A 27788-nucleotide genomic window follows, 5' to 3' on the forward strand; every position below is an offset into this window, starting at 1 on the left:
GATTGGGCAAAGTTGCTCTCCAAAGAATCGTGAAAGTTGGCTTATTCCTGCAATTTCAGGGCTGCAAATTTATGGAAGGACTTTAACTAAATATTGTTTTAAAAATAAAAAAAATCACAGTATAATCTTTTGTTTCTCCATTTATTCTGGCTGTCTAATAATTCACAAAACATAAAATCTACACATTTACATCTGTCACAGGATATCACTTCCATCACTGCCATATATTATAATTTATGGATATTTACATATATTACATTGCCACATGTTGGACTCAGCACATTACTCATTAGTCGCAATTGAATTTTAAAGGGCAGCTGGCAATCTATGCACCCAAACCCTGATTAACATTGTATCACTAATGAGTATCTGTGTGGCCCAGCTACAGAGACTAGGTGTTGTCAGTGGCAGCCGCAGCTTCCAGCCACCATGTCATTATACTGTTTCAGCACCACATTCTCGTCATCATCAAAGTAGAGCAAGTTGATGGAGAAGAGCTTGTCAGGCACGCAGCACGGCGTCTCGATGCCTTTCATCAGCTTGAGGGCGTTGATGATGGACTGGACGGTGGCGTGGTTGGTCGGCCTCATGTTCTGGCCCAGGGGGAAGGGGCAGGAGCCTTTGCAGTGGTAGGCGTTGTAACCGCGAGGCGACACGATCCAACCAGACCAGCCGATCTCCTCAAAGTCGACGTACAGGGGGAGACGCTGGCAAGGCGAAGACACACCATCCTCCTCGCTGTAGTCCAGAGAGCGTGCGCTGCGGGAGGGTGGGCCTGACATGGGGGCTTGGGGCAGGATGGAAGTGGCTGAGGAATCATTTGGGTCTGGTGAAGGAAAGGAGAACGATATGTTAGAACGTTATATACATCAGTTTCCACGAGCCTTAAAGGTCCCAAAAGTACAAAGTCGAGCTATATTGGGGTTGAAATGGGGTACAGTATAACATTATCTGTTTTCTTCTGATCGCTCTTATTTTCGTAGGACAACTTTCATAAGAATACGTCACAGCAAATGTTGATTAAGCTTTGACAGACTGGTACAATTAGGATTGCAGCTTCATTCAAGAACATTAAATCCTTCACTAGGTCAATTACTACCAGAACACATAAGACAGGAGAGGGGGGTTGGGGGCCAGGGTTTCCCTCAGGCCCCATGATTCTTATCTACACCTCTGCTCATCAGCAGTGTGTCCAAAATAATACCTGGAGAAGCTGTTCAATTAAATTGCGTTAAACCTGAAAGAAGTCTCACCTAGGCTTTCAATTGTAGTAGAGCGGCGACCATCGTCGGTGAAGAGGACCAACATGGGCTGTTTGCTCTGGTGGTGGTTACGTCCTGAAGCGAAGCGGATCAGTTTCATATCCATCTGGCTTCCTCCCAGTGTCCGAACCACCACATGGAGCCCCAGGTTACTGCCTTCATCCATCGTCCAGGAGCGGACCTGCACAAAGAGGTTGACAATTAAAATACAGAATTCAAGCATTAATGTTCAGAGATCTACTGCAGGAATAAATGCAGGCCTGACGGAGAAGGGGATACTTACTGCTTGTGTAATGGTGAACACTTCCCAACCAGCAGAATGGACTGGGATGAGTCTAGAAGACAGCAACTTCCTCTCCTGTGTGTTGTTGTTTTTGCTGGGGTCAAGCAGCTGATAGACACTAACCTGGAAGTAACAGAAGACATGGAGGATTACTGTTGTGCTCTTTGCATTTGCATGTTTTTACCTCATGTCATTAGATAATTTCGTTACCAAACTTTTTTTGATGGTTCATACCTGGCAGAAGTGATGTCTTTGAAATGTCACAGTTGCCTGAGGTCGCAGTTTGAAAAGATGGAGCTCTGCAGTGAGGATTTTCTCAGTTCTTGCAACCGTGGACAAATTGAACCTGTACTCCACCTGCTCACTGCGCACTAAAATGGAAAATGATATCATTAGAAACCTGAACGAACATTGTCTAAACTACTCAGGAGCAAAATTAAGCACGCTCAAGAATCAACTCTTACATTTGTCAAAGAAACTGCGCACTGTATTCCCCTCCAGAAGGTTCGGGTCCTTAGTCACACCGTCCACATCAGCCACCGTGTTGTACAGATCAAGCATGTACTGAGGAGGCTGCTTGTGTCCATGGATAGCAGGGGGATCCTCCATTCCAAAAACTTCCAAAAGTCTCTTGATAGCAGCTGAGCGGACTTCCTCCGGCTCGTTCTCAACGGTGAAATGATTCTCCAGGTAATTGAGTGAAGGCCGTGCAGCGGCGGTGCAAACCAGAGCCGCGAGGCTGATCACGAACATCAACATCTCTGAGGTCTGAGTAAGTCCTTGGTGCACCCGTGTCCTCGTATCACACAACCAGCCAGTGACTTGGAGTTGGAGTGAGTGAAGGGTCCTGGAGGGTCGACTTTTTATATCAAATGGTCCCGTTCACTCCTCAGTGCCCCCAAAGTCTTGGTAAACAGCAGTAAAGATGCTATTTGGTCGCAAATGTAAATCACCAATCAGCGAATGTAAAGGGAGACTAATGGCGGCGTTAACAAGGTGTGAACCCGATTGCAGATGCTATTCAAGCCCATTGTCCCTACGTCTGGCAATAAAGGCTCAAATAAACTAAAATCAGACTTTGAAAAGGTTTGGTACTGAGTACCATGAGTAACTATGTTGTTGTGGAATTTATGTTTTCAATTCTATGTCGTTTTATAGTGTAAGAATGTAAAGAGTAAACAGAATCAACTTGGGCTGATCTCTTGAGGAAGTGCACTCTCCATGGGAGGTTAACTGCGCCTAAACGAATCCATCAAATTAGAATAATGGCCACTGTGTTTTAGGTGAAAACCAATTACTTCGATAAAGAGACGGGTGTCGCTGGCTACACGTCGCGAGATTTACATAACTGCTTATCAAGTTCCAGCTGGATAATCACCAAATTTGCAGTTTTATTTTGAAGAGATCTCCTGCGGTGGCGCTTGCAAAGATCACCTTCTCTTTCAGACAGCTTATTGTTTAGTTCTCCTAAAAAAAACTGCGAATGCAAGTTTTCCGTGTATATTGTTCATCAGTTTGACTAGTCGTTCTAAATTTACAGTGAGAAATCCCAAAGATGATAGGATTACAGTTTTTAATGCGTACGGTCTGTAAATACGTATTTTGAGTGCAGAGGTTACCCTGCAACACTTTACAGAACTATCTTTAATTTGATAATTGTTTCTAGGCATAAAATCAATCATTTATCTTAGATTTTTCTATATGGTTTATTTTTTCAAGCTTATTGAACTCTTTATTTAGAAGTTCAGAAATGGCCAAATCACTGCGCCATTTGGTGACTTTGATCTTTACGCACAGTTACGCACGAGCAAAAGACAGGTGGACACTGAAATACACTTTGTTCCCCCCCGACTGAAATAAACATTTAAGGGATCAAAGCTTTCTTCTGCGTGTCACCTTGAAAGCAAGTCATAAAACCTCTCCTCTTAGATGACAGAGAAAGAAAACACAAACTGTTGTTTCACACGTTGATATCACAATAAGGACCTTTTAACTACGTGCACGTGTGTTTTTTCAAACAGGCATTTGTAAAATAGGATGGCTTCGGCTTCTTTCAAGTGCCTCTTCAAAGACTTATTTTGGCTCTTTGAAACATCAGACTCAGATACTGATGCACAATCATTTAATCGATCTCCTATAGTCCTGCAAAGACCTGCTTTTGAACTCCATCTTTTAAATTTACTTTTATAGTTTATAAGTTACTTCACCCTATTCTTGTAATTACATGTGTAAAGTCTGGTCTGTGGTAGAATTTATAAAGTATAATTTTAAGTTTATTAGTGTACCTGGGATATACCTGCCATACATTTCTAAAGTGTTTTATCTTTTATTAGCAGTTTAGGAAAGTGTGTTGTGCAGTGATCCAAAAACAAATCAAAGATTTCTGTATTAATTTTATTTACAAAATTATCATTTTTTACATATATTACATATAATACAATAATACTTTAGGGTAGCAAGTTATTAGACAAATGTGTAAGCGTATTTAGAGGGGTCATCAATGCAGCTTCTGTGAATTCAAACAGGAAGTTGTTTTCTAGTAGATGGCACAGTCTTTAGCTCTGGCAAAGGCAGGAAGTGATGGAGTGGACAGTGCGGATCTGTCCATGCTGGTTCAGGAAGCTGTGGCTCTCGTAGCCCTGAGGAACGCAGGAGCTGGCCTGTCTGTCAGCCCATAAGTGGCAGATTTCTGGATCAGATGGACTCCTGCAGGAGAGAAATTTAAAGAACATAAAAATCAGTTTTTGCTGTAATTTAAACAACCACTAAACATGTTGTGCGTGTGTTGCCTTAAATCTAAATCCATCATAGACAGACAATAATTAAACTAACATTTAAAAATATAATGAAAACCTCAATTACAATCACCTACTGTTGATATGTCGAGTGACCACTGACAATTAAGTATGTGTACGTGTACGTTATTTTGTGCTTATACCTATTTGTCCATTGATATATTGAAACTTTTTATTGTCTTTTTTAAATAGAATAATTCCTTATAAGTTCTTATAAAGGTGGTATGATTCTGATGGATTTGCAGATCTATATTATAACTCTGCAATATGAGGAATAAGACAAGTAAAATTCTTGTCATTTATCCCATCCTTCTATCTCAAACTACCCACCACTCTTTGACAGTGATAACAAATTATTGCTGTGCAGCCACATTTACCAAACAAGGGCATAAAACTGGATTCTAAATTTAAATTCGGGAGCCAAAACCATCCAAAGATGCTGAATATGTCAGACTGAATTTAGGGAGACAAAGTCTAAAATTTGACCCAATACATCTGTACTTGCATTCGATTGAATAGTGAAGCTAAGAAAGAACTTGGAGACTTAATTTGAAATATTTCACTCAGTGTAAACGTGAAATGAAAGTTGATAGAGAATATTTATGTCATACTTCATACAGTGTGGCAAACAGTGGTTTTTGTCAACCTCAAACCTTTAAAGGGTGAATAAAATAAGAAAACTGTCGGATATAGGGTTGATTAGATTCAAAGATAGACTTTTTTGTATTTGTTTGTACAACAAAAGTCCACTGACATAATGACATCTTTTCATTCGATTTTGCCGATTTTGATTCTGCTACAATCTCAAGATAAAGCAGAAGGTAGAAGAGGGACATTTGGTGTAGGAATTAAACTAAAAAGGTAAACATTCTGAGTGCAGAAAGTGTCAGAGCTCACAGGCAAATGTTATGAGTGTGGCTGAGTGTGTGTGTGTGTAGCAGCAGCTTTGTTCGTACTTACCTGAGAAGACATCGTTTTCCTGTAGTGCAGCCACCCAAACATCTGCCCACATCTATTTCCTGTGGAAAATTAGCAACACAGAGAGAAGGCCGTCAGCTCACAGCTGGTCACACATATTGACACAGTTCAGTCTGAGGGGGCAGATGCTGTTTAGCAAGTTAACTGCTTTGATTTGACACCTGCGGGGGCCATTTGTGTTTGCGCTGCACTCGCACCTTTGGTGCTGGAGGAGACCAACTGTGTCCAGGAATTCAACTTAAAACTTGTTAAAAAAACAAATCTAAAACTTTGTTTAACACAAAAAATCTGATGTTAAAATGACAAATAATTACTTTTATACTTGTGATATTTGGAAGCAGTGGAATAGCAGTTCAAGGGAGAACAATCCTCATTGTCTACATGGCCAATACAACAATTTAAATCAGAGTTTTCTGTATTTTCCAAAATTAACTGTATTTTTCAAAATAAAGATGTTCTGGGACTCAAATCTGCCAGTCCATCGTGTATTTATTGCTGGTTGCGTCTGAATAAGCATGTAACACATCCTGAAGTCTGGCGGTGCAGCCACCGTCCAGAGGATTAGCTTGATTAAGTGCTGTCTCCCACACATGTGTCTGATGAATAAAGATACTTCATTACTGTCTGGCACCCAACTTGATCCCCCGTTTCCTCTCAAGTTGATTACAAAAGGAAGTGTGAAACCGGCCTCACAAATGGATCACTCCACTGGTGTTAAGTATGTCATGCTAATCCAACAGGAAATGAAATTTATTTTGAAAGGCTGGATTCAAAGATCTAAAGACTGAGGAGTTATGAGCGATAGAAACAAAAAGGGACCATATTTTTGTGATAGTTCAGAGTGTACACTTACTTTAAGCCTCTCCTCTTTGACTCCATCAGCATGGTGGACTATTTCATAGTAATACTCCACATATGGGACCCTGTAGCAGCTTTCCTTCAGCTCACAGGCCGCCACCGTCTGGATAAGGTCCACTTTGTTTGGGGTTTCCACCAAGGCTGAGTCAAACTTAGTGGGGACGCAGGAGAATCCCTCTGTGAATGATTGATAAAGTCAAATTTAGAGTTATATTTACAACTAAATATAAACCTATGATCAAAATGTACACAAACAGAATAAGGGTAAAGAGTTGTGTACATCAGTAATGATGATAGTTGAACTTATACTTAATATAATGAATAGCTGTGAATCAAATACTCCCAGTGCAGGGCTGCTTGCTTACAGGCCTCCAGTGAATATAAATATGCCAATATTACATGTTTAATTTAGACCTAAAGCCCACTTTTGATCAACATGTATCAATGCATCAGCACAATGACACTGGGCCCGTTTTATCAGGGGTTTACAATATATGATAGACGATAAGAAAAGGAAAAAGTCCCAATACCACTGAAACTTGGTAAATACCTGTAAAATATACCACCTATATTGTTTTAAATAGGCTGTATATTACGTAAATAATCTTAAATGGGCCTATTTTTCAGCTGGTCGGCTGCTGCTCACTCAATTAAGTCCCTCTTCCGGTATTAGTTGTTGCTAATTATAACAGACAGCTTTGCATCAGGTACATACCTGGTTCCCCCTTGGATCTGGAGCATCCTCCCACGTCGATGACTGCCTCATACGGTGTGTCAGAGTAATACGTCTTCAGTGCGGGCACGCGCATGCACTGGCTCAGCTTGATCTCGCAGTGACACTCCTGGATCACTTCCACCTCCCGGGGTCCCTCGAACAGGAGCACCCGGTCAACACGCATCCCGGTCGGCTCACACACCTGGTTCATCCCGCAGGAGGGCAGCTGGGTCAGGGGCTCTGGGCTCTCTGGAGCTGAGGGTCTGCGTGTTCTCATCTTTTGTGAGACGAGAGAAAATATAGGTTTTTCTTAGACATGTCGAAACACGTTTTTAGCATGTAGGCCTAAATGCTTTACTGTAGCTTAAATTTCGAGACACATGTTTTAAAATCTGTAGCGCAGGTTATGATTTGTTTTATTGTTTGATTAATGCATATTTTCCCATCAAAGTCGTTAATTTGTCAAAAAAAAAAGCAATTGTTTTACTTAATACTACACATAATATTGATTTAATTATCAAGTAATCTCAGTTGGAGTTTCAACGTTGTCATCTTAACTGCAAACGTTTCAGCGCCCCCTTGTGGTCGGGAGGTGGAACTTCACTTACTTTTTTGCTCCTGAGAAATTCCAGCATTGAGGAATGTTTTGCGTAGTCCTGCTGTCCTGATTCACGTGAAGGCCTGGCTGCTCCCCCACAGTGAGACCTGCACATTCCCACATCAACACTGACAGGACTCCCAGAGATGTCTGGTGAGAGACAGACACACACAAACACAACTGATTTAATACAATATTTCTATAATATTAATAAACCAATTTTAATGATCTCATTTGCTTTTAAAAATCTCAATCAGTTTGACTCTCCATACATGTGGAGCAGGCTTCTGCAGAAGTATTACAGACATGCATTTAATACCAGACTCATGCATTTGCTGATAGATGATTGAGTTCTCTCATGTGGGCGAATGTGATGCTTTACCTTGTCCAATGTAGACAAAGTGGCTCTGTCTTTTGCAGCACACTCTCTGTGTGAACAGGTTTCTGTGATCTATGTGTTTGCTCAACACCCCGGTCACTGGAGAACACAACAAACATAGTGTGAGTTAACATTATCAACATTTTACTCCATGCTTTTATTTTGAAAAACTAAAACATAATATTTTCCAAGATGCAGTTTCAGTTTCACGAGAACTCCCACAAAAGTGCGGGAACTTTTTTTCCTCAAAGTCATTTGTAATAAAAAGCAGTATTTAGAAGTTCTTTAGTAGGCCTATAATTTATGAAAAAGTAGAACCACCCCTCTCACAAATATTCTTAATAACAGATGGATGGCTCTAAGTTTAGAGTTTTCTCTGACTTATTATTTTCTTTTTGGATTTGCAGGAAAAAACTTAAATATTAAGTTAAACAGAAAGTAAACTGACTCCACCGTGATGAGCACTTAAAGAACGCATATGAACACATCACAGTTTCTTGCATCTTATCCTCCTACGACTCATGTTCACTGGTCATATCACATGCATATACAAGTATACTAGAACGTGTTGAGGTCTATCCACACAGGGAAAAGCAGCTTCTACACACATCACATCAGCAGTAGAATAAAGAGCAAACAGTACTTACAGGTGAGGTGGAGGGCACACAGAAGTAGAAGGATCGGTCGGGGTAGATCCATGACTGTAGGCTTATTCTGCTCCTCAGCTGCCAGATCCTGAGTGTCCCTCTGCTCTCTGACGCCTCTGATATTTATACGGGATCAAGCTACAGCCCCAGAAACAAACTCTCAAAGTGGTGTGGAGCCAAGAAAAAGTGAGAGCTAATCAAATTTCCATGCTGAATGCTTTGTGGGATGGATTCTTACAAGCACTTCAAAGGAAATCTCTGCAGCTTTTCTGTTTCTGCTGCGTGGGACCCAGAGGCTCGAGTGTGTCGACCGGCCCGAGCTCACACTAATGAAGGGCTTAAGTAGCCTTGAGCCATTAAAGTGTCGCTCAATCAAAGGCATTAATCATCTTTTATCTCAGGGGGAAGGTGTTTAGCACCTCAGACTTAAAACAAAACCCGGCCCAAACACACAAACAGGATCAGCGTGGGGGCCTGAGCCTCCCCTTCACTGAACTCCAGCACCTTTGTGTTTATTCAACATGACGCCAAATGGCCAGACCTCTCAGAGCAGTCAGCTTCTTCTCTCAGGAGGAAAGAGAAGGATTAAGGATTGGAATAACATACTTTATTTAAGTAACCAGTTTCTTACATGTTAATCTTTGTTTATGTATAATATGACTGAGGTAAAATAGAAACTAAGAACACAGTATGGAGGCAAAAAGACACTGAATTGACCTCATGTTTTGTCGCCTAAAGGGATAACCTAAATACTCTGTTTCGCTCCTGTTTTCTGACAAACTAAAAAATATTCCCAAAGTCTAATTTTAATCACATAAAGGAAGTTTAGCTGTTGGTATTTTATTCCTTCCCCGCTCCTGTCTTAATAAGGTGTTAGTCCTTCTTTGATGTGTTGGTCTGATCCCCTCATTTTCCCTGGGATCAACGGATCATCGTTCAGAAAGCCATCGGCACTCAGACACCCTGATTAAGGTGACGCCCACAGCAGTTTCTATTGCTGATTCCTTTATTGAAACTGTATAATCCTGCTAATACCCAGATTACTTTTTATTAACTTGATTTAATCATTTCAGTCAGGAGTCAGACCAAACCTTAATGTGTTTTATGTAATTTAAATGTATGTTGTGTTTTGTAAATAGAATCAACTTTTAATAAGTATGTCCTAATTTCACCAGAGGTCAGAGGTCATCAAGGTTGAGCCTCACACCCAAAACTTTATTTAAATACATTTTCATGCTGGACATTTTTAGACAGGAAATAATCTTAATTTTTTTGTTCGTAGAAAATTTGAGTCACAGCTTTCTTAAAGTGCCTGATTTAGTATATTATTATCTTCAGATACATCATAAGCTCAATAGCAACTGGTGAGTGTTGAGGGTACAAAGACTGTGTGTGGATCTCTCCATCACAGCACCCCTGTGGGGGAGTTTCCAGGGCACCCGACACATGCCCCTTTCCCATTGAATTAAGCGCATTGACACAGGGTTTTTCAGACCCCGGGAAGACCTGCTTGTAGATGCTGATTGTCTTTTTTCCCATTGCCAGTGAAGTATACTTCTTTCGGTTTCTTTTCTGCTGCGTCACCGTCTGACGTCACAAACGCGCTCGAAACAGGGTTAGTTAACAATGAAGATGTTACTAGGTCTTTATTGTATCTATTACTCATTCAGTCTGTGTATCAAACTTGGCGCAGACAAATTTGGAACGATGTTGGAGCGCTGTTCGGATGGAGACAGGCGGAATTTGTAGTTGAGATGACAAGGAGTCGCAAAGGTTACCGACTGAGCATAGCATTGCGCCGGAGAGGGGGCGAAGATTAGCGTGTTGACGTGGGGTTTGTGTTCCCATCAATGCTGATTATAGCCTTTCCCACTTAGCTAGAAAGCCAGGTGTTAGCTGTTTTTTTGACCAGTGAGAAAGCGGCTACAGATGTAGCAAATTGTGAGCCTTGTTCCTTGGGAAGACGTTCTGGGGTGGATTAGTATATAGAATCCATTTTGTCTAAGGACAGACCAGTCTGTGCGTCTGTGTCCGTCAGGAAAAAAAGACTAGTCTGCGACTTCAGAGCTGTCTTATTTTGGTATGCGCGCTGAGCAGATTAGCCATCAGTAATCGATCAATACCTTGGAGAATACTCAAACACCTAAGAAGAAACAAAATTGAACAAGATAAGACAAGGATGAGAAAAATGTCTGTAAATCAGTTACACTCTCAAAGACTGTAGATGCTGCTGATGTGGTTATAATGTGAATATATTCTGTTTTTTGTACTGCTGCACTCAAGAACTTCTTGTCTAAATTTTTACTTTATTCTTTTAATCTAATTGATTTGTTTTTTGTATCTATTTTTGCTAAGTGTCACATGTCTTTTAATGTTCTTAATGCTCTGTTTTTAATTGTGTAAAGCACTCAGTCTCGATCTTACATACTAATACTCAGAAAACAACCTGTTCTTTCTGTTATTAATAAGGTCAACCTTTTACCAACCTTTTTTTTATGTTGTTGTTTCAGTCCAAAAAATTTAAAGAAGTACCCCTTTTTTTTCCTCTAACAAACACACCTGTTTGAATGCAGCCTCCCTCCCCGCCCCACTAAACCCAACAAATTAATTCACCATTGCACGTGCTCAGATGATTACTGATTGGTGATTGGATTAGTGAGGCGCTATAACCTCACAGCTTACGCGTTATGATGACTGTCAGACATCCCTGTGTCCACTGTGGTCTAGCAGAGGTTGACAGGAGTGATGGCGAACAGACGGTTCATCAGCATGTCTGTAGAGACAGTCTGGCCTTGTGTCCGTCTGGTGTCAGGGTCAGTGTCTGGGTCAGTGTGTAGTCTGGTCTGAAGGTCACGGACTCGCTGTAAATCCACTTCCTTTAGCTTTTGGTTCAGGTTGTGAAGGTAAAGTAGCATTTTTTTGTTTGAATTGATGGAAAATGAGAAGACTTTTGATGTTTATTTGTTACCTTTGCAGCATTCAACAACTTTATCTCTTGCAAACTGCAAAACAGTAAAATTTGAGTTATAATAAGAGTATGAGCACTTTTAGTCTTTATAAAATGTTCCAAACTGAACTACTTTATCTCTTCTTCCTCACTCCCTCGTCCACTCACAGTAATGCTGCTCATAAGCAGTACATATATGTAGTGATAATCCCATCAAGATGCTGTCCAAGCACTTACAGGTGGTACGTTCACGTCTAGGGGTTAAAGAAGCCTCTGTAAAGCCTGGCTATTGTCTGCGTGGGAGGAGTCCAACGCTGTGGGATTACAGGGCGTCATGCAGTGGTTCTAGATTATAAACCAGGCGACAATAGTGCGGCATAGGGAGACAAGAGGCGAGGAAGAACAGCAGGACTACCGGAGCATCTGGGCGTCCTCAGGCTCTGCTCCTGATGCATGCAGATGGTTTTGAGTTCATATTCTGCTCACATCTTTTACGACCACTTTTTTCATCCAGTTTTTGGTTCTTGGGAATTTGTTTGCTTGTTAATTTAGCTTGTGCTCTGAAATCCTTAAGAAATCGTATTTCACAGGAAAGCATAGGACCTTGTCTTGGACCCGCACCATGTCTTTGAACAGCAGGAATAATAACATCAACACAGAAAGGAGCAAAAAGAACATAAAAGGCAAAACATGTGAGTACAGACATCGCTGAATTGAGATTATAGGATTTTATGATTTAGACGCAGTAGATAACAGTTTTTAATTTTCCTTTTCTATCTCTCAGGGGCTCACTTCAAGACGACTCCACGTCAGGAGGAGACCTTTACTCTGGAGATGAAGGAGAACCTGACAGAGGAGCAGGAAGTGATGCAGCGCACTGCGCTGGGGAAGGCCTTTTATGATCTGAGCCACTCAGAGAGGGTGATGAATGATCTGATGTTTGGACGGCGGGTGGGGCTTTACGAGCTGAGGGGAGAGATCGGCTCCGGAAACTTCTCCCATGTTAGATTGGGGATACATGACCTGTCCAAAGGTGAGCGGCTGGGTGCTTCGTCTTTTATTTTTACAGCTTAAGTGATCAGATGGACATGTGGCTGTGACGATTGCAAGGATTTAATGAGGATCTCATGTTGGTCACAATTTCAAGCTTCTCACATTGTCTTATTTTATGTTGATAATTTGAAATAAGGGGCCAAATGTTAAGTAACATGAAGATATTATGTGAGTTTAAAGGTCCCTATCTGGTTATGATGCAATGAATGTGCAAGTGTGCCAGAGTTATTACAGTATTGATATGTTTTTATGAGGTGGTCATAAAGGCCGCTCATTCCTCCCAGGTAAATAAAAAACCTGCTCTGTAAACACTTCTGATAATTTAGGTCATTTTAGAATAGAAAATACTTTGTCTACTTTTTGAATGCAAAAGGCAGAAATGTGTCGTTGATTTGCGTGTGCAACTATATGCCATATAAAACACAGGGCAACACATTTACAAAAGGTGGCACGTTTAAAACCATTCAGAACACTTACAATAAAAACAGATACAATAGAGCAACATTAGAGGTTCTAAAGGATGGATATTAAAGGGGTGTTCAATAAAGTGCTATGTGCAGTGTGAGCTGACTTTAAAGTGTCCTTACTGATTCAGATATTTTGTAGCAACTGGGACAAACCTTTTATATTTATTAAGTATTTTTGATACATATTTTATATAGATATAATTTTATAAATAATTTCTATATTTATTTTAATTCATATCTTGATTTTGATACATTTAAAAACTATATTTATTATTATAAATATTTTTGATACATATTGTTTTATTTAAAAAAATGTATGTTTATTTTTATAAATATTTTTCTCTGCATAGAGGACTGTACTTTTTGCCTGAAGACAGAAGTTTTCCTGTAATATAAATAATCATTCAAGGTTTCATATTTCTATTCCTCTTGCAATTTAAATAATTAATAGAAATTAATATGTCAAATGGAGTTTATGTATCATAAAATGTAATGTCTTACAACCCTTTAATTAAGCTATGTAGACAGACAATGATATCGCAATATAAAAGACGAATCTGAAGAGTGAAGACAGGATCACTGATTGCCAGTGGTGTAAAATCAAAGAGGACTTTTGCAGCTTCAACAGATGATCATCCTTTTAATTTGCATCTGAAAGTTTAACTATCTATGTGACACACAATGTTTTCTTAAGGATTTCTACAACAACAATTCAGTGGTTGCCTGATTCGAATATTAGTTTGAAACTTGCAGTTTAAAATGAATGTACAGACATCTAGATTAATTTCATGTAAGTTACCTAAATCAGCATAAAGCAATATGTTACTTCATGTCAGCCTAGTGTGGGTCGATGCAGAAGTCAAAAGATGTTGCTAATCTCATCAAACGGGCATCCACTAATCCATGAAGCCTTCAGCGTTCCCAAGCCTGGAGCTTGTTTGCATCACGGCAATGCTGATGAAACACTGCTCTAAAAGCAGTCCTTCCTAACATGAGATAGATTACATTAAATAAAAGGTAAAGTCTGTTTATTTCCTGTTATCTCACTTCCTGTGTCCATGTCTTCATCTGATAGAAAGAGTGGCTGTAAAAATCCTGGATAAAGCTCGCCTGGACAAACAAACACAAGCGCTTTTCGAGTCAGAAATCTCCTGCATGGTGAAGCTGGCTCACCCCAACATAGTGCGCCTGTATGAGGTGGTGGAGACGATCAAGCGGCTCTACCTGGTGATGGAGTTTGCCAGCGGAGGAGAGCTGTTCTCCCGTATCAGCACCAGGGGGCGCCTGTCGGACCTGGAGAGCAAGCTTGTGTTTTCTCAGGTCCTGTCTGCTGTCAAACACATGGTAAGACAACAGCAACTTAAGGTGGACGTTGTGAGTTATTTTTGTTGTAAGTGAGTTATTAAAGAACGGACTAATTTTTAAAGCAGAGCACATAATTTTAAGATATTTTTAGGGAAGCCTTCTCGTACCTAAAACAAACTTTCTAATTGTCCTGTAAGTAACCAAATCTAAGCGCTACAGTCTCAATCTGTGCTCTCTTTCCCCAGCATGATAATAACATTGTGCACAGGGACCTGAAGGCCGAGAACGTCTTCTACACCAGCACCTACTGCATCAAAGTCGGTGACTTTGGTTTCAGCACGTCCTGCCAACCCAACGAAGTCCTCCACACGTTCTGCGGCTCTCCACCGTATGCAGCCCCTGAGCTGTTTACAGACAACTGTTACATCGGTCAGTGTGCAGATATTTGGGCACTGGGCGTGTTGCTCTACTTCATGGTGACTGCAACCATGCCATTCAAAGCTGCTAACACAAATATGCTGAGGTGTTGCATCCTGCAGGGCTCCTTTGTCATCCCCTCGTATGTTCCCACATCATGTCAGGAGATCATTAAGGGTCTGCTGAGGCCGATTCCTTTTGATCGCCTCACTATGGAAGAAATCATGGACAGTGACTGGATGACAGGTATTGAATTCCTGCAGCCATACCCAGCTTGTGGTCCGACACCCTCCCACCTGGTCGAGCCCTCCTACAATCTCAGCTCAGATGAACTGAACGTGAAGGCAGCACTGGAGGATCTCGGCATCACTAAGGCTCACCTCCTCAACAACAGCACAGACTTGAGAAGTCCCATCACTGGGGCCTACAGGATTCTGCTACACCGCATCCAAAAGAGGAGGTCTGTGGAGGCTGTGGGATACAGCCAGACGTGCAGCAAAGAGGCTCAGAACAGACTGAGATGGAGAGCAGGCTCAGAGGGAGCGCTGAACAAACGTCACTCTGTGGTCTGTGGCATCATGTAGCTACATTTATTAAAGCAACATTTTGGGAAATGAACTTATTTGCTATAACTCCACGTGATATCAAAGTTGAGAGTTGATTGTCCAAATCTGTCTGAAAAAAATCTTAATAATTTACAACAGCTTGTTTGCTGTTGAGACATTTTCAAGAGTGTGTGGGCGTGGCAGATCAGCTTTTGATTGACATCTCTCTAGCAGCGCACACAAATACATCTCATCTGAAAACCAGTGTAGTGCAGCCCTAAATATTATACTCGAGTCTGAATCATAGACTGTATAAAAAGATGGACGACATGACAGCTCCCGAAAAGTGAAGCCAAAACATTTGGAGCGCGCCCCCTGCTGACTCGCTGCAGTATAGGTCATAAAGCCCGCCTCCTCCATGTTAACGGATGGGACATGAGTCAAATTATAAAATCAAAATACATCTCAAATAAATGTTTCTCAAACATGGTTTCTGTCATTATAGTTAGTTCTTATCATGCTGATTTATGTCCAAGTGTTCAATTTTTCTGACAAGTTTAGTTTTAATTAGTTACTTAATGCTGGAACGGTGAGAGGAAACGTAACTAAAACAATCACTACAGTCATTGAAGTTCCCATATCTGTGAACGTCTGCTTCAGACCATCACAAGAAGCTGTTGTGCTGTTAAATACTCTGACGTGCGGGATCCTTTTTTAAAAAAAATTTCCTCGGTAAGTTAAGTGTGTGTTTTGGTTAGCGGAAGTGGTTACGGTGGCTCCACCCTCTGATCTCTACTGCGCAGCTCTGGCTCCAAATGACATCACCATCGCAAGATGGCAGCGCCCGTCACAGGTGCTATTTTGGCATCACTTTCTTACAATGACAGCAGATGGAATCGTGTTGTCCATCTATACATACAGTCATTGGTCTGAATCAGAGGCCCTACCATCTGAAAATGAATGTATTTAAATTGGCCACAAAATGCTTTGCTGTCCATATCACAGAAGTAAGCATACATATGCATCGCGGCTTAGATGCCCATATTTGTTCTCAAAGCTTTGAATGCAATTCTAAATCATGTCTCTTTGGCGTTAGCTGACCCAAAACCGTACACCGAAAATTGATAATCAACAAACCCCAGATAAAGTCGTGCAGCTGGACAAATAGTCACCCACGGTCCACACTAAATACCTGTGGTTGTAAATAACCTTAGGATAACACTAATGCTGGTTGTAAATAGATAACAGCTGCCGTTGACTATATAGGATTGATGTGAGGAATTTATTAGATCATTTTTTGTCATACATTTCCTAACACAACCACCACATATCAGGTATGTTCACAGTGTCCAAGGTATTTTTGAGTCCTGAAAAGAGCAAGACTTGCCTGTTTCTCCCTTCTAGTTTTTATGGAGCCTGGGTCTGTTGAAGGTGGCAATGCTGCTTTGGTTGTGGTGGTCATTCATAGCCAGATGGTACGGTAGGTAGTATCAGCGTTGTCAAAACCTGGAGCTTGCGAACAGAGCCTGGGTCTGTCGACAACGCTGCTTGGGTTGCGGTGACCACTAAGGGTCATGTAGTAGGTTAATTATAAGCGTTAGGATGAGGGCACAAGGGGACGGGTTTCTTTACTGAGCGCTTACCCTTATCATAAGGGCAAAAGGAGCCTGTGTTTAATTCAAATGATAAGCTAGGCTAATCGCCTCCTGACTCCAGCTTCATACATCACACATAGACCTAAAATAAAAAAATTTTTTCATATCCCCGAAAAATTCCCAAAATGTTGAACTTTTATTCACTTTCTTTTTATTCTATCAAAGCTTAAAAGACAGGAAGTGGCTTCAGACTTTAATCAGAATCAAGGTTCTCATTCTATGGAAGTATTTTGACATAAGAGTTATTTCTTTATCAGGTCACAGTTAATGAAAGTAGACACAGCAGATCACTGTGACCAGACATGGCTCTCTTTTGTCAGCTAAGAAAACATCCAAAGTTTTTACAGTGTGAGCTTCTCTTCAACCGACCAAGCATGGAAGAAACTTCTCATGAGGGCTGAGGATGATGGTTGCAACAGGAATGTGGACTTTTTTTTTTATTGTGTGAGTGACATGTCAGAAGTGAAAGAGATAGTCCTATAGCCATTTTAAAGACTATTTAGTGTTTGGTTTTAAAAGATCGACATGGACTTTAAAGAGCTTCATATCTGAGACAAATTACGTTTTTCATAATTTTTTCGTTTTTTTCCTTTAGCTTTTTGTGAAACATAGATCTATTTTATGCCCCTTTATTATTCTTTCTGCTAAATTAACATCAATTCTTGTTCAATTCATTCATAATATAAAATGAAAGATAACCTTTCAATAAATAAATAAGCAGGACAAGGGTACAACTGTTGTGATATTAAAGAAATATTCTCAAAGTTTGTCTTTTTAGTCACTATCTATTGCAGAATGAGGTAACACAATGGTGATTGAGCCTATGGCCCACTGATGAAAGCCTTTGCATGTGCAGTATTACAGACTGGGTGTCTGTGGCGACCTTCGCGGAAAAAATCACAAGCGGCGCCTATGGCAAGCCGTTTTAACATTTAATCGAACCACGCTCCTATCTGTAATTACATAACATACACATACACATTTCATAAAATGGCGTCCTGTCTACCCGTCAACAGATATCAACAATACTTTTATGGATATCTGCAATTGTATTGTTTCTAGTCCTAATCCTAATCGTAGATATCTGAAATTACATTTTTACTAGTCATAATACGAATTGTGGATATCCATAATGACATTTTTACTAGTCACAATGTATTTTGGATATTCAAAATTACATTCTGGATATCTGGAATAGTTTTTCATTTTGGATATCTGAAATGAAAATTATGACTAGTAACAATTGGATTGAAGATATCTGAAATGGGAGTTTTTCCTAGTAAGAATTCTATTGCAGATATCCAGAATGTTCATTCTAGATATCCAGAATGTAATTGTGGATATCTGAAATTGAAAGCCCAATACACATGAATGGCAAAAGTGACGTCATTTGTCCTAGGAAGAATGGCGTTGTGGATATCTGAAATGACAATTGTGGATAGGAAGAATGTCATTGTGGATATCTGAAATGTTCTTTTTGACTAGGAGGAATTGAATTACAGATATCTGCAATACATATCCAGTCTAGCTATTAAATGTTAAAACGGCTTGCCATAGGCGCCCAGTTAGTGACGCCTTTCCGGTCTCTGCAAGTGTTGTGAGTAAACAGTAATCTACTATGGCTGAACAAACAAAGAAAAGATGGATGACTACAGATACAGCTTTAAAAATATGTGAAAATCCAAAGAAAAAGAAAGAAATTGGACGCTCAGATGAAGGCAAACAGTCTAAAAATGAGTTACAACCGGAGCCAACTGTTGACGTCTGGATAATTGGCAGGTGTGCACCAGCAGTTACCGTTTATCGCCATGACGTGCCACCAAAGAGAACAAAACTGAACTCTTTGAGATTATATCTTTAAGTAGATTTGAACACATTTTTATATTTTCTAAATGATTTTTTTATTTCAAAGAAAAGGAATGATTAATATTCTAAATAGAATAATGCATCACTTAAATGTGAATGCGAAGTTTATATCTAGAAGCTAATGTAGAAAGAATAGATTATTTTTATTTTATTATCAGCAAATTTGTTTTATTTTCCGCCTCTTATATCTCATCTTTATGTCCAGATTATATATAAAGGAGTATCTTATCCTATGACATTATATTACATTTGTTCACTGTTCGGGAAGCTGGCTTAGCTTAGTTGGTAGAGCAGGTGCCCCATGTACAGAGGCGACAGGCTACCTCCATGCATTAAATGCATGTTCGATTCCCGGTCTGCCGATCATTTGCTGCATGTCAACCCCAATCTCTCCTCCCAATGTTTCCTGCCTATCTTCAGGTGTCCTATCAAATAAAGGCAAAAGCAAAACATATGTGTATTTATGTAATAATGAATGTTTTCATTTGCGATTCCCTGAAAGCTTTGACCTTTAAGAACGACTAACATAATAGTCTTATTATTTATGATCCTGCAAATTTTACTGCTCGTGGAGAAAGAATGTACTTGTTATGACAGTTTTTAGGGAAAAGTAGCAGAGTATAAAATATTATGGCAATAAATAAAATGTCACGTTGAAGTAATTGCTTCGTGTGAAATGTTTTACGACTTCTTTCATCTATTGTTACCCTTTTCACCTTCCTCTGATTACAGTCATGATTTATAATTCCTACATTCATTGATCATGAAGTTTTTAAGGTGGCACAGATAAAGCAACGGAAAACAAGTCCGTGCGTATCGTTTGTATTAGCCTCCTGTAACACTTCTTAACCTCATTGTTTCTGCTCTGTTTGCGCTCAATCGTCCTATTTCCTGTAATTCGTCACCTTTGTCTCAGTCTTTTTCCATTCATTGTTTCACAGCTCGTACTTTCCTCTCATGTTTTTTTCTCTTCGATAAAAAAAAAGGCTGAAGTTTCTGATCAAGATGCCAACCTGCTGTCTCTTTCTGTCCGAACACGCTGAGGCAAACAGCGCAGCACGTCCGTCAGTATTGTTGTGATATAAACAAGAAGAGACGAATCCTCAGCAACAAAATCCTTTTCAAGCTGCAAATTCTTTGACCTCCGCAGGTGCAGCTGTTAGTCTTACCGAGAGCTATTTGGATGTCCATCAAAATAACATGCCATCACTGTCTCTGTCATTATTTTAGTATTTGCAAATAGAAGTATTTGCCAGGTTATCAATCACCTTTGCCTTTGGGCGAAGTTGGAAACTCATTCAAACAAATGATTCACCAGTGTGCTCTACTTTTTCACACTGATTGCCCTACTTTCGTTTAAAACATCGCTGCACTGTCTGATAATTTTGCCATCGATGCATATTTTAATCAGCACGCAGAGCGAAAGACAAAGCCTCCGCAAAGTCAGTGTGTGTAAGTCATCAATCTCCTCAGACAGAGCAGTCAAACACTGTGCATTACTCAGAGGGAGATTTTATCAGCTGCGTGTCCCAGCACTTCTTGTGAAAGCCCGTAGAGACGAGAGAGTAAAGCACAGAGATCAGTGAAACAATCCATCCAGCACCGTGTCAGATCTGATTCTGCTGGTTGTAAATCAGCACATTACATTCACAAATACTCTCATTGAAGCTTCACAAGGTGCCAGCTCTGCAATCAGAATGTATAAATATTTAAATTTTACTGGTTTAATTTGTTCACTATTTCGCTGTGCATTACGGGAAAACCAACCATATGAGTCAATGTTCAAATGACTGTGAAATTTAACGTTTCATGGCAAGATATGAAAAGATGCGTACAGTGTTCAGGGGTCACAGAAGAGGATGATTGATTTTCCCAGCATGCATTGGTTCAGGTGCAGTAAAACAAGAAAAATGTCATTTTAAAAAAGTATCTCAAAATTATTTAAATGTATGTTTGCATCCGCCTTAAAGGAAAACAGTGTGTGAAATTATTATTCATTAATTTACTTCAGATCCCCCACAAGTTATCAGAACAGTGACGAGAAAAGACATTCGAGCATCAACACGAACATGAAACTTCAAAATAAAAGCACAAGAATAAAACAAAATACAGGTATTTGTCACCACAGAAGTAAATGGTTAAATCAGGAGTTCACATAGTGAGCTGCCTTAGCTTAGCTTTATGAAAGTTAGTTCTTGCTCCCTTAAGGGCATATCATCCAGAAGCACAGCCTCTCATACCACTGTTAGGCTGATGACACTCAGCTCTATCTCCCCGTTAAACTGACAATCCGTCAGATCTCGCCTCTATTAAAAACTGCCTTGAAGACATAGAAAGTGAACGCAGTTGTGAAATCTTTCAGTTTAGAACCATTTCAAAGTTAAATCCCATTCTCTCTTTGTTGTAGCTTCGTCCAACTACTTTCAAACATAACGAGAAGAGACTCTGAACTTGGTGTTAACGAACATCAACAACATTGCCCTTCCGTTTCTGCCGTGGCATTATGGGTAATGAAGTCCTTGAATCATAACTTCGCCTCAAAACATACCTGTCTATGCTAGCTTTTGAGTCCCCTGGTCCTGAAGAGGCCGCCTGTTGTGTTTCGCTTTGCTCGTTTTGCTTTGGTTCTTATGTATTGCTTCTTTTATACAGTGCACGTTGGTCAGCACGTTTCTTTCTAAAATCAATCAATCATTATTTATATAGCGCCAAATCATAAGTTATCTCAAGACACTTTACAAAAAGAGCAGGTCTAGACTGTATTATTACTGATTATTTAGAGAGAGACCTAACATGAAGCTGTACTTAGCAACATTTGGCAGAAAAACATCGTTTTATCATGTTCACCAAGCCATCTGCCTCGACTGGATGGGCCGGAAACTGATCATACTGTGATCCGGATTACATTTAGTGCTAGCTTGTTGCATACTTACATCAACCTTTGTGGACTTACTTACAAAGAGCAGGAGGAAACATAACAGTGTGTTAAATGGTTAATGTCTACAATTAATTCAAAATGCGGCTGCACGAATTCTCACCAGAACTAAAAAGTTTGAACACATCACACCTGTTCTTAGATCCCTTCACTGGCTCCCTGTCAAAACCAGAATTGATTTCTCCTTCTTGTGTACAAAGCTTAAAATGGCCTTGCTCCTCAGTATATAACAGACATGCTAATCAGCTACAATCCAGCTAGAACTCTTAGGTCCACAGACAGCGGCCTTTTGACCATCCCACGTTCAAATTCCAAAGCATGGGAGGCTGCTTTCAGTATCTATGCCCCAAGACAATGGAATGCCCTGCTGGAGGACCTCAGAGGGTCCCCAACACTGAACACTTTTAAAAGCAGATTAAAAACTATACTTTTTTCATCAGTTTATGGCTAAAACGTTTAGGGTGTGTGTCTGGTTTGTGTGTGTGTGTGTGTGTGTGTGTATAAGTGTTGTGATATTGAAATTTGACTTTTTATTTACTTCATTTTGTACTCTGTGCTCTGAATTTTGATAATGAACTTTGTGATAATGTTGTGTTTGCCTTTCACTTCATGTGAAGCACATTGTGTTGCCCTGTGTATGAAATGTGCTATATAAATAAAGTTTGACGTGTCTTGACTTGACTAATGTGTCACTTATTACCTGGGAATGACTGTGTTGAGATTCTCGAGAATGAGTTCAGCATGGTGTTGCTCTCTTTAAACTGCAGTCGTATCTGATAGTAAATCACTTCAGACAGACATTGTTTAAGGAAGGATTTGTTACATATTTACTTGCTGTGTCATATTTACCATTCCATTCAAACTTGAGTAAAGTCAAATATTGCTAGTATAAACTGTTTAAAGATAAAAAACATCAGGTGATGAAGGAGAATTATACTTTGTAGCAGCCTCATAGAGAAACCTTACAATGACATCATGTGTTAGGGAGCTCAGGCATATACATATACAAATAAAATGCTTTCAGACATAATAAATTGTGTCTGATATGTTTTTTCTGCAAAATACGTTTAATTACCTTGTAAAAATCGTCCCAAGGCATCTCCTCCTTCTCCCTCATTAAATGTTCCTTAATCTGCTTCGTCCCAGCCCACGATACGTTTCTCCTTTTGTAAACTTACAGCTGAAAACAAAAAACGTCTCTGCCATCGTTTTGTGGCAACTTGTTGAAACTTAGCCAGCTTGAAATTTAGTAATTAGTAGTAGTAACGTTAGTAGTCAGTAGTGAGCTACGATGACGGTTACAGCTGGTTGCCATAGGTTACACATAATGATATGCACAGCGTCACCCCGTCCATTAACAGGATTGGCTCCTTAGGTTTGTGACGTCTCAAACCTGCCAATCTGAAAACGTGTTGTTCAGTCTGTCCTTGGTACACTGCAGTTTAAAAGCAGACAGGCCCAGCCATGGAGATGACTGCTTCTCTTGTCCCTGATATGTCTTGTAGCACATGAAGAACACCACATGGAGATGTTTACAAGGTTAAACGTTTGATTTTCACTGGAGGGGTATTTAAATCATACATTGTACCTCATGCCTGGAACAGAATATCATCTGAAAAAGATCAGTATTAAGTCCCCGGCTTTTTGTTGCTAACACTTTTTGTTTTTTTAAGGGCGGCTGTGGCTCAGTGGGAGAGTGGGTCGTCTCCCAATTGGAAGGTTGGCGGTTTGATCCCTGAATGCTACAGGCATGTAAAAATGTGATCCCAAAATTGCTCCAGAAGGCAGAGCCATTGGGTAAGAATGTATTAAGTTCCTGACTGGAGATTGGCGCTTTGCATAGAAGCCTTTTCCATCAGTGTGTGCGAAAGGGTGAATGTGACAGTAGTATAAAAGAGCTCTGAGTGGTTGGAAGACTAGAGTGCTATTTAAGTATAGTCCATTTACCATTCAGTAAAGTTTTTAATGCAGGAAACTCTTGCTAAACACGTAAGATGTATGACAATAGTTCAAGCTGCAATTCTTTGGCCATGCTTGTAGCCAGTAGAGCCTTACTGTCACAGCCTGGTGGATATTCAGTTCAGTGGTAAATGTGTAACAAAAGCTATTATTTGGGAGTCGCCTCATTCATTCAAAATAAATAGAGCCAATTTCCTGCTGCCGTGTTGTTCAGCCTGTCCTTGGTACACTGCAGTTTAAAAGCAGACAGGCCCAGCCATGGAGATGACTGCTTATGCTGTCCCTGATATGGCTCATGAAAAACACCACATGGAGATTTGACATAACATACGTTTCCTCCATTCATTATCTCTGCCACTTATCCTGTTCAGGGTCGCGAAGGGGCTGGAGCCAATCCCAGCTGTCATTGAGCGAGAGGTGGTGTACACCCTGGACTGATCGCCCGTCCATAACAGGGCTGACACATAGAGACATGAACCTAACGAGCATGCCTTTGGACTATGGGAGGAAGCCGGAGTACCCAGAGGGAACCCACACATGCACAGGGAGAACATGCAAACACACACACAGGCCCCCTGCGTCTGAACCGGGATTCAAACATGGAACCTTCTAGCTGTGAGGCGACAGCGCTAACCACCGCACACCAAGCAGCCCATAATGTATGTTGTTTAGAGAAAATACTGTATTTTAATTTAAATAAGATTAAACATTTAGTGGGACAAGAGGAAACATTTTGTATATGAAGTCATGAACTGTAAAACAACATTGAGTTGGAGCAAGTTTATTGCATTAGGGCTTTTAGGGGAACACGCACACTGTAATAAAACCTGTACAAAAGATGTATGAAAACACAGACACAGAAGTTTCCCTCTTCTACGGCACATAATTCAGACAGAAATGAACATTTACAATTTGTGTTAGGACATAGGTCATGTGGTCACAGTACACTAAATATCTATATACTTATATCATTTACACTCCATCACCATTAATTAAGCAGCTTGATGAATATTCTCAAAAAAAACAAAAAACGGTCACAAATATTCTCACAGAAGCAGCCAGGATATTAGAAACATGCATATGTGGCGTGCAGTTAATCTGGCCTGGGCTGTCCAACCCTCCATGAGCTTCTGACCTTTAGCTCAGTGCAGAATAAAAGCAAAAGTATTGCTGCAAGATTTCCTCGACCAGCCTTCCAGTAAGGCGCCATAAAACTGTTTGTTGCTTTGATAAGATTTGACACAGGGAGGAGAGACGAACGATGGCCATTGTCACGGACAGTTGCTCTCAGCCTCTGATCCGATTTGAGTTGTGCTGTGAAGAGCAAAGACATCAATTTAGACACGACGTCACACTGGTTAGGAAAAGAAGATTGTTCCGACTCAAATGTACACGAGCTGAGAAGATGGACAGCTCTCCAGGATTCACTCACCTTCCCGCTGGATTTCCTGCCAGTCGTTTTTGCTCCCTTGCGGTCAATCTTATTCATCAGGTCCTTCACCCACTGATCGTTAGGGTCTGTGCAAAACTCACGCCCCTTCCTCATGGTGAAGCTGGAAGATAAATCATGCACATGAAGTTTATTTTGCTGGAAGAAAACAGTGTAGGTCAATGAATTCTGTATGTGTTGAGACATGGATTCTTATTGGTTGTTCCCGTGTTCTTACATCACAGCAGCGATGTTGCAATCTCCATCCGGCACCTGCCATCTGTACCTCACCGCATGTTTTTGGGTTTTGCTGCCCAATTTTTTCACATACCACAAACAGCAGTCTTCATAGGTCACTGAAGGATCACAAATACAGTAGAGTCAGAAATGCAGCCACCACACTGTGCAGTATAACATATTATGCAACATTAACAGTACAAAGTCCATTAAATCAAGCCGATAGATAAAAAGGTAATTGACACAATCAGGAAATGCTACGTACACAATGAGGCCTCTTCTACCCACACGGATACTTAAAGTCAATAAACCAGCTTTGACCTTCATTTTATCTATAAATCTGTTTATGGTGACACTGCTGCCAGGTACCAGCTGTTCTGTTACATCGCCTCACCTTGTGCCAGCGTCAGACAGAGACACGACCCGATCACCAGGAAGAAGAGTGTGTTGAAGCCCATGGTGCAGAGTGTAGATCAGCTCTGAAAGGAAAGACAGATGGATGCAAAGACTTTCAATGTTTACCTGTAATCAGGCTTATCACAGAGCCTCCCACACCTTCACAAGTGCTGTGTGAAACTTCAGACCTTGGACACAGATTTTGACTCAGCTCTCTGTGTACTGAGAACATGTGCTTTCTATCTGGATCTAACAACTTTCAGCTTTTCAACACTGCAATCATTTGTCAATAAGCAAATCATTTTTTTCTCATTGTTTTTTTTTTTTACATTACAGGATTTGTTTTTTTTGTTTTTTTAAACATAGGATTTTTCTTTTACATTACATTAAAGCCCCTCTGGAATAAAGCAGTGGTTTTATAACAGTTAGATATAAACTTCTTTTTTCTTTCAAATGAATCTTTTACTTAAATATGTTTGCATTAAGGCATAACATTGACATTTTAAACATAAAAAGTGCATATTAAAAGGTGCTTTTCAGCTAAATCTGAGACATTTTCAAAATAAAGTAACCACAAATCCTGACAAAAGTGACTAAAAAATAAAGTGTCTATTACAAAATAGTGAGAAAAATCAAAACAGAAACAGAGTGCGCTGTCTCTATTAGGATCACAGGTAACTCACCTGAAACGCTCTACATGTATTGTGTTCTGCAGCTGCCTCCGTGTGTCTGTGTAGGTGAGGCGAGGCGCCTTTATATAGCACAGGTGCGTTCTGACAGGGATTAAATTTGCATAAACCTTTGCCCCTCATCTCACCTTTCTTTCTTTTGCATTGATGTGCGTACCTTTTAAAGGGTTATTTCCCCAAAAGGTCATGATGAAAATGTGATACCTGTGTGTAAAGAGAGAGAGTTCAGATTCAAGTGAAACAAGCTTATCTAGGGCCAGAAATGTGATCTCTTACAGTTTTGTGCGATGACATTTCTCAAGAAATTAGTAGAATATTTTGGGCGGGAAGTCTTCGTCTACATTCTTAGGAATGACTGAGGGTCTTCTTCGTCTACATTTGGATCTAGAAACAGGAAACAGATTTCAGCAGAGAATCTGACCTCACGTTGCCTCGGGTTGTTGTTCTTGGAGTCTGGTCCTTAAACTCTTAAAGGTTCCCTTCAGACTGACAGTTACATATTGAGAAATATTAAGTCTTCCATAATCGCTGATGAATGAAGGTGTTTAGTGTCATTTACCTTTCATTACGTGTTCTAAACTCGTGTCCAAAAAGATTCACTGAGTAAATAGTAACACTTACGTGCAGCAGGTTGAGAAAACAGACACAGACAATCAAACGTTTGTGCTGCGATGGATCTGTTGAAGCGTATCCTGCAGGAACCATTGGCCTCACAAAGTATTGAGAAGTATGCTAGTTATACAACTGATTAGATATTTGCATACTGGTCTTCTTACTCCAATAGCAGCATAACAATGATGAAATAAACTACATTCACCCATATGTCAACCATCCATTATCTATACCACTCATCCTGTTCAGGGCTGTGGGGGTGGGGGGGGGAGCGGGAGCCTATTCCAGCTGTCATTGGGCGAAGGGTTGGGGTACACCTTGCTGACTGCCAGTCAATCACACGGAGACAGGCAACCTTTTGGATTCACCAATGAAGGAATGGGCATGTCTTTGGACTGTGGGAGGAAGGAGTACACGGAGGTAACCCACAGGAAGAACATGCAAACTCCACACAGAAAGGCCCACTTCGTCTGAACCGGAAACCTTTGTGAGGCGACAGCCCTCCACTTCACCACTGTGCAGCCCCCATATATTATCTACATGCACAAATGCATACTTTTAACACATATCCATATAACACATTATGACATGATGTATTGATGTATTAACTTATGTACTGTATACAACAGTTAAAATGTATGCTAGATATACTGTATGCACACACTATATATATATATATATATATATACATATATTTATATATACACATATATACATATATATATATAAATATACTTTCATGCACACACAATACAAATTAC

The 27788-nt window shown here is 40.2% G+C and overlaps 4 protein-coding genes across 4 annotated transcripts; 1 reads left to right on the top strand and 3 right to left on the bottom strand.

Annotated features, from left to right (window-relative positions):
• Positions 1–401: 401 nt before the first annotated feature.
• Positions 402–2304, bottom strand: admp (anti-dorsalizing morphogenic protein). The gene is made up of 5 exons (XM_069685547.1): positions 2010–2304; positions 1780–1916; positions 1546–1668; positions 1254–1443; positions 402–826 (listed from the first exon to the last, which is right to left on the bottom strand). The coding sequence occupies exons 1-5, from the start codon at positions 2302–2304 to the stop codon at positions 402–404; spliced, it is 1170 nt and encodes a 389-aa protein (XP_069541648.1).
• Positions 2305–4008: 1704 nt separating this feature from the next.
• pnhd (pinhead) lies at positions 4009–8567 on the bottom strand. The gene is made up of 7 exons (XM_069685577.1): positions 8516–8567; positions 7872–7967; positions 7500–7639; positions 6892–7168; positions 6172–6353; positions 5301–5359; positions 4009–4251 (listed from the first exon to the last, which is right to left on the bottom strand). Exons 1-7 carry the CDS (start codon positions 8565–8567, stop codon positions 4101–4103), a joined length of 957 nt encoding a protein of 318 aa, XP_069541678.1. The 3' UTR covers positions 4009–4100.
• Positions 8568–12084: 3517 nt separating this feature from the next.
• Positions 12085–15288, top strand: LOC138612035 (serine/threonine-protein kinase NIM1). Its single transcript, XM_069685333.1, has 4 exons — positions 12085–12154; positions 12247–12495; positions 14058–14326; positions 14533–15288. The coding sequence occupies exons 1-4, from the start codon at positions 12085–12087 to the stop codon at positions 15286–15288; spliced, it is 1344 nt and encodes a 447-aa protein (XP_069541434.1).
• A 9141-nt stretch (positions 15289–24429) lies between these two features.
• Positions 24430–26454, bottom strand: ccl25a (chemokine (C-C motif) ligand 25a). Its single transcript, XM_069685132.1, has 5 exons — positions 26410–26454; positions 25725–25809; positions 25332–25449; positions 25097–25217; positions 24430–24978 (listed from the first exon to the last, which is right to left on the bottom strand). Exons 2-5 carry the CDS (start codon positions 25786–25788, stop codon positions 24952–24954), a joined length of 330 nt encoding a protein of 109 aa, XP_069541233.1. The 5' UTR covers positions 25789–25809; positions 26410–26454; the 3' UTR covers positions 24430–24951.
• Between the last annotated feature and the right edge of the window lie 1334 nt (positions 26455–27788).

The sequence above is a fragment of the Semicossyphus pulcher genome, unplaced genomic scaffold (assembly GCF_022749685.1).
Source record: "Semicossyphus pulcher isolate SPU_LCO1_2020_fin unplaced genomic scaffold, fSemPul1.0.p SCAF_7, whole genome shotgun sequence".
Taxonomy (NCBI): Eukaryota; Metazoa; Chordata; class Actinopteri; order Labriformes; family Labridae; genus Semicossyphus; species Semicossyphus pulcher.